Source organism: Hyposmocoma kahamanoa, unplaced genomic scaffold (assembly GCF_003589595.1).
Source record: "Hyposmocoma kahamanoa isolate Upper Pololo Valley unplaced genomic scaffold, ASM358959v1 279, whole genome shotgun sequence".
Classification (NCBI taxonomy): Eukaryota; Metazoa; Arthropoda; class Insecta; order Lepidoptera; family Cosmopterigidae; genus Hyposmocoma; species Hyposmocoma kahamanoa.
Window position 1 is genome coordinate 637,354 of NW_020653776.1, and position 12,628 is coordinate 649,981.

At 36.2% G+C, this 12,628-nt stretch overlaps 1 protein-coding gene across 1 annotated transcript in view; it reads left to right on the top strand.

The window, feature by feature from the left end:
- Window positions 1–11,909, top strand: part of LOC113229142 (cyclin-dependent kinase-like 4) — an 87,981-nt gene extending 76,072 nt beyond the window's left edge. Inside the window, exons 11-15 of the mRNA XM_026462648.1 lie at window positions 2,183–2,290; window positions 3,722–3,771; window positions 3,881–3,990; window positions 5,652–5,731; window positions 11,110–11,909. Coding sequence (XP_026318433.1) covers window positions 2,183–2,290; window positions 3,722–3,771; window positions 3,881–3,990; window positions 5,652–5,731; window positions 11,110–11,163 — 402 coding nt within the window. The 3' untranslated portion in view covers window positions 11,164–11,909. The remainder of the gene's footprint in view (window positions 1–2,182; window positions 2,291–3,721; window positions 3,772–3,880; window positions 3,991–5,651; window positions 5,732–11,109) is intronic.
- The last annotated feature ends 719 nt before the right edge of the window (window positions 11,910–12,628 follow it).

Sequence of the window (12,628 nt, forward strand, 5' to 3'; positions counted from 1 at the left end):
CACTTTTTAGCGCGGACCCGACGTCCATATAATTGTAAGTCAATGGTTGTATCAGTTTTTATATACTTTTTCTTTCTCTTGTTACAGCCTTTCTTTTTCTTTTCTTTACCAACTTACAATAAATTTCTGTGGACCTGAAGTTTTCTTATTTTATTGCCGTGAACCTGGTCACGGCTCATTAGGATAACAACCCTTTTCAAAGTCATCTCTAAGGAGAGGGTTTAGGCGGTAATACCAAGTTTACCTTTTGTACAAAATAAGAATCATTGAAATCTGTTGGCGAATGCCGGAGTAACTGCGTAACGTAACCACAAAAGTGGAGTAGCTGTCACCAAGCAGTAAAGTGAGCATTACTGCGTTCAGGTTTTGAATTTAAGGGTGCTGGTGAAATTACGAACTCATGGGACTTATCAACTTAAGTCTCGAGGTGACGGGTGTAGTTCTAGTGCCCCTAAGATCATTGCAATTTAAAGCTTCGAATGGGGCTGTTAGGGACAGGCGTGTAGCTCACCATCAGGCGCACGGCTTGTTCGTTCCGTCACTTGAAATCATAAAAAAAGGTATCCTCACGATGTTTCGTTTTTCTTCATTTCCTCGCCGCATAAGAATCGGTTGAGAAAAACCATGGCGCGAATAGGTACACGTTTTTCCAGTACGTTTTCCAGTGTAACTTTTTAAAAATATTCTGTACTAAAACTTGCCAATACAAATGCCAAAAGTGAAATCGTCGAGTATATAACCAGAAATAGAGACAAAATAAGGCCTGGCAAACTCATTGGACAAATGGGCCTTGTATCACTTTTAAATATCAACTCTAGTTTGCACTGAAATCACAAATCAGAAAGCCGAAACAGTAGAGCGCCAACAACTAACTTGTGTGGACGTCTCCGTATATTCCAAAAATATTTGTTATTTTTTGTAATAAGGATAATATCTCTTAACTATGGGGCTGTTCCATTCGGTGGTGTGGGAAAAACAGCGACACATCTAATTGCATAACGAACGGAATCACATTTCATCGGTAATTAAATATTAAATGTGTAATTTTTCAATTTTCGTCGCATTATAGCAAAACTCAAGGTAAACTGGTCGATTTGAAGTGAAACAATTGACGACACCCGTCAATTGTTTCGAATTCGGGGTGGCGAATCGGAGCGCAGTTGTCTTTTTTGGTTTTTGTTGTTGTTTTCAAACAAATTTAATGACATTTCGTTTTTATATCTGGTTATATATGTATGTACTCGATGAGTGAAATAAATACTTGCGTATTGATACAGAACTTTTTTCCTACGAAGCCACGGAAACAAAAATTAGGATGAAAACAAACACCCATCACAAACATAAAGGACAATGGCAAACTCCCGTATACATTTTTGTTGACATAATTTGTATGCGTCTGTTTATGAAAAATATGTGAAAATATGGAGTTGAAATGCCTGAACAAATTTTGTTTTGGGTTTACTATTCTGAAAAGTCAGAAATTAAAGATATTCCGGCTTAAAGTTTTGGAGGTTATGTGTTACGTAATTGAATAAAATATATTCGGTGTATTATTATATCACAATAAACCACAGAAGCCTTAAACAGAGGTAATAGAAGCTGAATGGTGCTGTAGGCTTGTGACGTGACGAAAGTTCTGAGGAAGTTATTCTGTATTTCCAATATGGTCAAAAGGCGTGAAGTTAAGCCATAATAAAAAAACTGAGTTAGTCAATAACATACCACAGACGATTGCACTAGTAACTCGGACATTTTTTTTGTGAAACGTGCCATCTATCCCTAATTTTGGGAACTTTTTGTCACTTTTACCATTTTCTCGCGTGGCATTTTGGAGAAGAAATTATCGATTTTATTTTTTGTAATGAAATAGTTAATCTTGTATTAGTTTATTACAAATCGGTCGAATCAGTACGTTTGGTGTTACGTGAACTAAATGTGGACCAGATCCATACGTAGGTACTGAAATTCCTTTTTTGGCGGCTAGATGTCGCTCAACGTTAAACTAAGAACATACTAATTAGTCATTAGAGTTCCTTTTAAATATGATTTTATTTCCAGACTTAGATAGGCCGCTATTGTAATTTGAAAAACCTAATGAATTTATTTTATTGAGACTTGTAATTAAGACATTTGAAGACACGAACGAATTCTTTTAACTACGATTTTGCCATTGTTCTTTCAGGTAACCATGCTGACGACAGGAGGTGGCGGTGTAGGAGAGTCGTTACCTCCCGCTGCGAAACCGCAGCAGTCGCGCTCACTCGCCAAAGCTCTCAATGAAACTTTCCAGGTAAAACCATGCCCGTTGGTAATGAATGTAGTATGAGAGGTAAGTGTGATGCGTAAAATCAAGGGAGCGCGTGGGAAAAGAAAAGAAGGGGAATAGAAAAAAGCGATGAAAGTAAATAATTTTATTAAGGCGGGGTAGTTCAGTGCGCGCCTACTTTTTAGGTGAGGTGTGGGCGTAGCCCCTCGCGTCCCGCAACCCAGGACTAATAATAATATGAATAAAATAAGAACAGGCGGAGAAAATTTGACGCAGATCCGACGTCGACAAGTGCCGATGGCGACTGACGGGATAGCAGACGGCGCGGCGCGTCCTTAAACCGCGGAGCAATTTTCAAAATTTTGGGATAAATGTGAATTTTGTTAAATATAAACTACAGGGCTTTAATTGAAAGGCAAAATTTAGCGAGTTGGTTGAACTGTCTCCGTGGTCGAACGGTTACCATGCCGGACAGCCACGCAGAGGACCCAGGTTCGCTTCCCGGGCCGGGAGAAATATTTGTATGACCTACATTTATTTTTCTCGTGAGTTTGGCTGTAATTTGTGGTTGTCAATGTGTGTGTCCATGGCACCCGCGACACAGGGTTTCCCTAGTGGCGGAGCTATGTTGAGTGTGTGCGTTATTTATTTGTTTATTATTTATATTTGTCTGTAGTAAAGAGAAATATCTCTATATAAAAATTCGTTTAAGACTGTTGTTTTGCATGTTTTCAGGATTTTATATGATCAAGCGAAGTACATCCTATTATGTAACAAATTAGCACGTTCTTTAGACAATATCCTTAGGCATATCGTACATATTTTTTTGTAAGTCCCTTATTTAATAGTAAATCTCTAAACCATTTGATCTACCAAAAAATAGTTGTTCCCAGTCATTGACTTACAATTATATGGACGTCGGGTCCGCGCTAAAAAGTGTCCGAACTTATAGGGCGTTAAAATCGTATACAGAGCGTCATTCACGCTTTAGTCTTCGTTTGTTGGACTGACAGCGAAGCAAGCAGAATTAGACAGTACTGCGATGACATTACAATTTAAATTCAACGTTTTAGCTTTTTCATATTCCTTTACATGTCACCTATTTATAGGTTGACTTGGGACATTTTTTTCGTGGTTTGTGTATTAGACCCGTCGTCCATTTATTTGTAAGTCAATGTTCCTAGTAAAGTAATTGTCAAATTTGCCTCAGTGTGACGGACGCAGTGGTAGTGACCCTCAGATCTTTGCGATTAAAGCTCTGAATGGTACAGTCGGTGTCCTCACTTAGGTATCCACTATTTGTATAGCACTTAGGACAAATAGTGGATACCTAAGTGAAGACACCGACCCTACCGTGACGATAATGTTAGGCGTGTCGTTCATCACCAGGCACTTGACTTGTTCATCCCGTTACTTGATACCATTAAAAAAATTAATATTCTATGTCATTCACAGACGTTCTCGGTGCCAGTCAACAACTTTCCTCGTACTCCGTACATCAAAAAGTAAGTTTAAAACTAATTATTATACCATATTTAACATTGGATATGATATATTATTTATTATTTCTCACCGTATTTTAGCGTTGAATTTAAGTGGTACAATTTATTAAAGGGTCAATAACAAGTTGGTGATGGACGAAGAGTTGCTACGGGGTCGCGTCATGGCCAAGAAAGCCAATAAGAAGGCTCCTGTGGACTTCTCGTTGCCCTATGTGCCTGGAGGTAAGGTAGAAATGTTGCGCAGGAACTTTTCAATTAATTCCTCATTCACAGGTCCTGCTTTAGTAAAAATCCGTAACTCTCCATCCAGTCGATGATACCTCTATACCACCCACACAACAATAAATTCAATAGAAGTGCTTAGTTTGCATGGTACGTGTGTCAACAGTACGCGAAGTTCCACATTCTTAAGCTCAGTCTGCCAGTTTCGCTTTGTACATTATGATTTTCTCTCGTAAAACCTCGAAAAACGCCTTATTTCGCTTATTTGGAGTACAAAAATGATACTTGCAATTGCAAACATTTTCTATTTATCGTAATAACCTTTTTTTGTTACTAGAAACAAAAGTAAGCCTTATACCGCTGCGACATGGACGCTTTTCTTTGGGCAACTAAGTAAATATGTCGAATTCGTCGTCGTTCATCCATTAACCGCTAAGTGGCAGCACATTGATTGAAATTTCAATATAATAAAAACGTCATAACTTGCATAAATAGGTATTGAACTTTCAACTATATGCCAACTAGGTAAAGTTTAATTGTATTAATAGTCCAGAATTTGTTACATCTTTTTAAATTAGACGTTACGACCAATCATTATCAAGATTTCATAGTATTTCAAATTATGAATGTGTGAATTTTGGCGGTAAAAGCGGTTCTAATAGCAATCGAGGCTGAAGACACTTCCATTGTTTTTACTTCTGTGGTAGTAAAATATAAATGTAAAAATTTTAAAAAGGTAATTATTACCAAAGAATAATTTAATGTCAACTTAAGCCTCTGCTTAGTCCCTGTTACCAACCAACCACCTATATGTGACAAACTCGATGGCTCAACGGTTTATAATGTGGGCGCTGGATGAGGAGGTCCCAGGTTCGATTCCCGGTAGAACCAAATTGGGAAAATAACTTTTCTAAATTGGTTCTGGCCTAGGTGTTCTGGGAAGTACCCCAGAGTGAGTTCCATTGCTCTGGTACTCATAATACAAGGAATTCCCTAGTTGTGAGACCAGACAACAGAAGTTGGTGTGTTTGTCTGGCACATTACTATTATAAATAATTACTTTTTTTTATTATACCAAGCGACGACGAACAAGTCGTGCGCCTGGTGGTAAGCGACACGACTATCCGTAACAGTTGCAGAGCCACTTAATCGCAAAGACCTTAGGGGCACTGCCACTGTGCTTGCCATCCTGAGACATACAGAAGTAGATAAGTCCCATCTGCCTATAATTTCACCAACACCCTGATCCTTCAATACCGGAACGTAGTAATGTTCTCATTACTATTTGGTACTAAAACTTACTACTTGCTTGAGCGCTTGAGGAAAATTGGATGCTGATAAGCAATGACGTGTTAACTAGCTAGTTAAGGTACCTTGTCGTCTCGTTTACATTTTACAAACAAACTTAAGTGATTTGGAAATTCCAAATAATAAAACAATGGTATAACCAATGCTCATTAACCATTATGGCAAAAAAATCTTTAGGCGCCATTTCCTCAAAACTATGATCAAGTTGGTTGACCCGTTGTTGCTTATCAGCATCCAATTGCACATCGGCTCTCTTTAAAGTTTGTTTAAAAAATATTCAAGTCACCGAATCGTATAGGGGCTTTGTTTTTTCCAAGAAAAGAAGAAATTGATACAAATAATAAATATTGCAGCAAGCAACAGTCCAATGAAGAAGGCCAAAAAGCCGCACACGCAGAATACGATGACCAAGTACGATACCTGGGAGAGTGCCGTAAGTCACGCCACTGCTTTCATTAATAAACATAAGAACAGACTCTATACGAAAAACTTATAAAAGACATATTTATAGTTCATTATTTGGAAAGAATTCCACAAAAATTTCATGTGTTACTTCTACGACCTTTGTGGTTTTTTTTTTCTACTTTATTGGAAAGTAGGAATAAAAACGAGAGTTTTGTGTTTGATGAAACTATTTTTTCTTCCGGTCCTACGACTCTTTTATAAACCTCAATTATGTGACATGTTCTTTTTCTTCCAGATTCCTATAGTTTTGAACACCGGTTGACAAATCGATACTTCCAATGACCACTACGTCAACAACAGCCATATTTATTTAATAATAGTATGCTCCCCGAATTTTGTGAAAAAAAAAACAAAAAACAAAATTCGAAAAAGAAACAAATTTTGTGAAAAAAATAAACAAAAAAACAAAATCAAAAAAACGGAAAAACATTAAATAACTTAGTAACAAATTACGCTATATCGTTGTCGATGAACTTTAAAATGTGTGCCATTTATGGTTTTGTTGAACGACTAAGTCGTTGGCCAATAAATTTTCTCAAGTTTATCCGAACGGAAACTACAGAATTTTTTTTCTCTGAAACTACATATTTGTCACACCGGTGTTCTACTCTCGAATTTGTATTAGCTCAAACTATAGGAACCCGGAAGAAAAAGGATATGTCACAAAATTGGGGTTTATAAAACAACGTGCGACTGATACCGTGACAAAGGGATCTGTAAAGCGCTCGAAATTCGGTTTGAAAAAACATACAAGGTTATTTTTAAAATACCTTCTAACAACCTCGCAGGACCGCATTACTAACATAACTAAATAACACAACACAACACAACTTTTGTTCAAAGAGTTTTTTTTATTTTCGAACAAAATTAAAAATATTGAAATAGCTTGCTCTAAACGGTGGTAACTCTGTGCAAAACGCAGGAGCGTGGGTGAGGAGCGTCTACTCCTGTTTTCCGTCCTCCTGGCATCCGTCCCGAAACAATTATTGTGAAGCATGAAGCTTCATTCGAATCAAAAATTGATTTAAACAAACTCAAAAACAAAATGTAAAAAGAAACAAACTATCAACTCTATTATGGTTTTTTCTACTATTATAGGAAAATAGTTCTGAGAAGATGGGTACCTACTATCCTTGTATGGTACCATACACTTTTTATTTTGGGCATGGTATCGTACAGATCGCTGGAGATCAGACGAAATATGGCGCTTCTAAAATATATTTTGAACCTAATAAGAAGATATATAATTTATCTTCCTCTATTGGCTCAAATTTCATTTCTTATACCGCCAAGATCACGTTACGTCGTCGAGTATATAACCAGAAATAGAGACGGAATGTTATTTAATTTCTTTGAAAACTATTCTGCCGTACCTATCATTACGTCATCGAAACAATTGACGGGTGTCGTCAATGGATGCCGTCAATTGTTTCACTTCAAATCGAGTAGTTAACTTGAGCTTTGATAATAATAATTTATTTCAGACTTTTGTCCATAAATGGTTAGTATACATGTGATCTTAAGACTAATGTTAGTATGACATGACTGCGTGCAGTCGCGACCAGTGTGCGAGCATAGGAGAATTCTCGCGCTCCGAGAACACGCCCAAGATACTATTATTATTGCTACGCTTTGCTGTAATGGACGAAAACTGCATAATTGCATATTTAATATTTAATTACCGATTAAATTTGATTCCCTTTGTTTTGTAATTAGATGTTTTGCTGTTTTTCCCCACACCACCGATTGGAACAGCACGCTATTGTTGGAAATATAATCTGTATTACAATAAATACAGAATATTTTTGGAATATACGGAGACGTACACACAGGTCAGTTGTTGGCGCTGTCTACATTTAAGTGCAAACGAGAGTTGACATATAAATAAGTGATGTAACTCATTAGAGTTACCAGAAATGTATATTGATAGGCCCTTATTTCGTCTCTATTTCTGGTTATATACTCGATGCGTTACGTCCTTCGCCAGCGCAAATACCGTCTGTTCATCTTTCATTTAACCCGTACAATGACACTAATTCGGACACTATTCTTCGAAGCCCTAGTCGTAATTGGATCCTTAAGAAGGACAAATGTTATTGACATGTTCAGCAACACTGAATCAAAATTTCTAACTACCGCTGGTTACTATTTGGAGACAGTCACCGTCCAAAGCCCTGTGGTCCAGATTCCGCATCTTACCTTTGACCGGTGATAGACTCAACCTTTATACAACCTTTAAATGACTATGATTTACATGTTTGTTATAAGTACTGTAAGTGTAAGTTGTACAAAATAAATAAATAAATTTGCACCATGCGTCTTGCTACGGACGGAAAGCTTGAGTAGATCCCCAGGGTCATCGGAGCAGGCGCTTGCCCGTTTGAACTACCAAATACATATAAAAAATTGGCATATAGTACAAAAAATTTTTTAAAAAGAAGTTTATTTTTGGTAAATTTATTATGTAAAAAAGTATGGAACAAAGGTTATTGTTTATGATGTTAATGATATAGTCGTGCAAGGTTGTTAATGTCTTCCATTACTAGTTTTATATTTAATGTGAAACAATCGAGTGAAAACCTAACAGCTCGATGTAACTCTTTATTATTTTTTTATATTAACGTTTACCAGTTATTACGAATTTTTAAATTATTTTTTTTTTTTTATAATTTTACACGCAAGTTACTTTAGACGCTTTTACACAATGATTTAGGATTTATATAATTTATAGTTATACCACCAGTATTACTAGATATTATAAATATCTACATAAGTACATACTATAATAAGACAAAGTATGGTAACCTCATATAACACTAGAAGCGCAGTTTGTATGTGCACTCCGCGTGTCATGTGTACGGACGCATACATTCGCGTAATTACGAACTCGCGGTGCATAACGCTGTAAGGCTGGCACGACAGGGCACGACTTGCGCGATAGTGACATAAATGCGCAAGATATTTGTATAATCTGTGCGGGAAAAGCAGTATCTCGCGCTTTATGTCACTCTCACGCAAGACACGCCCAGTCGTGCTAACCATTAGGCATGCATGAGACGACTTAATAGTCGTCACACTAGGGATGCAAATTACGATTCGATTTTTATGAAGATTCAAGATTAAATTCAATGCGATTTTTAAGCGAATCAATTCAAAATTAAAGCGAATTGCATGTCTAGAATGTATTCATAATATAGACAAAAATCTCATTTTATTAATGATTTCGTCACGTACAGAAGCGGAAAATAAAAGGAGGACAATGCTTTGAACATTTTATTATTGAAAAGTTTAGTTAGATGCGAAGTATTGGCATCTGTGATAAGAAAAAACATTTACATATTATTATGGCAAATATCAACTAATAAAGGTATTTATTACAAATTTTGAAACGATTTTTATGTGTTAATTCAAGAGCACAATTACAATCCGATGTGTGATCGATTCAGAGGAATATGATCCATTACGATCCAAAAAATCGATTTAAAGTAAAAAAAAATGTGCATCCTTACGTAGGGCGCATTTCCACTATGTCGTGACGACAGATTGTCGTGCAGTTTACAGTGTCGTGGCTTGTATATTTAAATGAAGTTGTTCACATATAGCACGACACGATTAACTGTCGTTCACGATTTTTTATCGTTACAACGACCAACTGTCGTCACAGTGGGAACAGCCAGAACGACAGTCGTCGGACGATAAAATAACGTCTCGATAAAAACGTGACGACAGATTGTCGCAGCTCCTATTGTCGTCACGATTTATTTATCGCTGTCCGCACGTATTCTACTCCCTGCCCTCTCCTCTCATACCCCGCGCCCTCTGCTCGCTTTGTAGTAGCGTTGGGTCGTAGCCAGAGATGGGCAAGGAGGCTGTCGTGAAACGATAAATTGTCGTCACGTTCTAGTGGGAACAGCTAGTCACGACAGTCATTCAACGATAAAAAATCGTCCACGACAGATAGTCGTGATATGGGAACAGGCTAGACACGACAGTCGTCCAACGATAATGAAACGTGACGATATGGTGGGAACGCGCCCTCAACGCGCCTTTGATTATTATGCGAATGTGTGCGTCTGTACACAGTGCGCAGTGGGCGTGCCCACATGTAAGCCGCGCTGCTGCGTATCAATGGAGTTACCATACTTATTATACTATGGTAAGTACGACGTACATTACACTACTTTTTTAAGACTATACCTGCTTGTAAAAAGTGATTCTGCAACCGGCAATATTTATTGACGGTCGATGAACGTTGGCAAACATAACATTTTTTTAACAAAATTCTTTACTTGGCACGTCTGCTAGACATACTCCTATAAACATTTACTATACTTTCGTGATTTATGAATCCCTGTAAAATAAAAATAATGTCAGCATGTATGAAATGTAATCTGTCGTGGTAAATTTCCCTTTCATGTTGACCAAGTTTAGATCTAATAGAGTTGAATGGGAGCAATAGAGCTGAGCAAAAATACAAAAGTATCCCCTTGTACAAATGATAATGTTTAAATGTTGAAACTTAATTTACAATATTTAAGTAGGTTTTCTACCAATTAATAAATTTATGATCCCTCTTGTGACTTGTCTACTGTAACTTGCCTTGCGCAATCGTGTCAAATAGTTTTATCAATTACAGTACCGGCACGCTATGATGGCCGTTTTGACAGATACAATTGTGAGGTCAAATCTCAATTCGTTATCGAGAAAAATGTAATCAAACGCGAGTCGCATTCACAAGTTTTTAGATTTATAACTAATATTGCAAGGGGTGGCTGATTAACAAGTTTTAATAAAACGAAAATAAAAATGTTTACCTAATCGTCAATTCGGAACTGCTTTGTTTTGCATTGAGCTTTGACGCGAGTTTGCCGGAGGTAGAAGTGCTGGACGGCGATCGTAAGTGACGATCGTATTAGATTTTTTTTTTCGAATTTCGAAAGACAAATGCCGAGTTGTGTCGTAAAATTATAAATTCCTTAGATTTTACTGCACGTCACTATTGACAACAACGTGCATCAATTAGCTCCTTACGTAGTTATGAATTAGTACGAAACTTGAGCTACGTAATTGCATTATAAATGTAGATACATATATGACTGTCAGGAAGTAATGTTTGCATTGGAAAGATGATAAAGATCGTTCGTGTTACTCAATTACAACAGAGTTACTGTTGGAGTGTTTATGCTCTTATCTATTACTCCATTAATTATGTTGGCTCAAAATTTCGCTTGTCACGAGCTGAAAATATACCACCAACAGAGTTGATGGAAGCAATCAAAACTGTTGATCAACTTGGCAACCAATCCTAAACGGGCGCACTAATGGTCATAATGTGCATTTCAACAGCGTGGTGTTGACACAACGGGCATGAAGACGCCAACCAACCTTCCGTACATGTGACTATACGACCTCGGCTACTGGCGAGCCTACTACTAACATCCAAAAACTAAAAAAAACATTGGCCATTATATTATGTGAAAATATTACACACTTAAGCGTTCATCCTGTTGGTTGATAACAAGATTATTTTACACGAGCCTACTTTTCGGAACGATTTTTAAATCGAGTAGTGTCATTAATGTTTTAATTTTGAAAAGTAATTTTATTTAAATGTCTAACTAATTTTATTATGACTTAAAATTGGGCTCTCAGTTTTTTTTATAAGTAATGTTATACTACAATTCAAATTAATTGGAAGCGGTCGTCTATCATATGTATATGTATATGTATATGGTAGAACATATTGTAGTAATTAAGTTATATGATGGTGTCCTTAGTTTTTGTTTAAATTATTATCCTGTCGATGTTCATCAACCGTTGTTTAAAATGTTAATGAAATTGTCTTATGCCGTTGATAACAAATTGCTAATTGGCGTTACACACGGTCTGATTTTTTAATATGATAATTTCACTATTTTGCACGTTAGCTTGTGAAGTTTTATTCTCATAAAAGTGTCACATTTAAACATATAATAAATCCGTCCGTATGTTAAACTTGAATTTCACAGTTAATATGATGGCCAATTCAGAATTTATAAAGACTGTAAACAATTACTTTTAATGCAATAGTGATAGTTGTTTTACACAAGGGTTCATAGATGATTTCTAATGTTTATTTATATTCTGTTAGGGTCAAAAACAAAAAGTCCAACAAAACATAGTTAACGAGAGTCTTTCAAAAAATCTTGAAATATTCTGGTTCATTGATTTATGGTTGTAGAAAACTGACAGGCTATTAATCGGGTACGGTGACGTTTGCGATTTCAAGTTTATAAAGTCGAATAAAAAGAAAATATGGGATTTAATTATTAAGTCATTGTGGCACCATAAAAACAATTCAACTAATGAAAAATCCAACAACCATGAAACGAAATCTGAACTATCACTCCAAAAAACACTACAGAAAGTCTAAAACAAATGAAAACCAAGCACACGAGACCTATGCGTTTGTACGCGAAATAAACGATTTGACAGGACAGCCGATTAGATTTATCAACTAGTTGAATCAGTTTCTTTTTTTACCCTTATCACTTCATTGTCTATCTGTTCAACATGCAGTAATTTTTACTTAAAATTACAGCTGCAACGAATATTGTTTGTTTTGGATATATTCAACGGTAGAAGATAGATTAAAAATATTATGCAAGCCATGTTAATATTTAAAATGTCACAGTACCTATCCTATGTGAAATAAACTATAAATCACCACATTCATCGATAGGTAATCGCATCAAGTTGATCAGAACAAAGCTTTAATTAATTAAATTTTTATTGAATTGATATTCAATTATTTTTTGTGAAATTACTCCACTAGTTTGTTATAATTATTAATACAAAGATCGAACACTCAGAAAAAACACTCAGA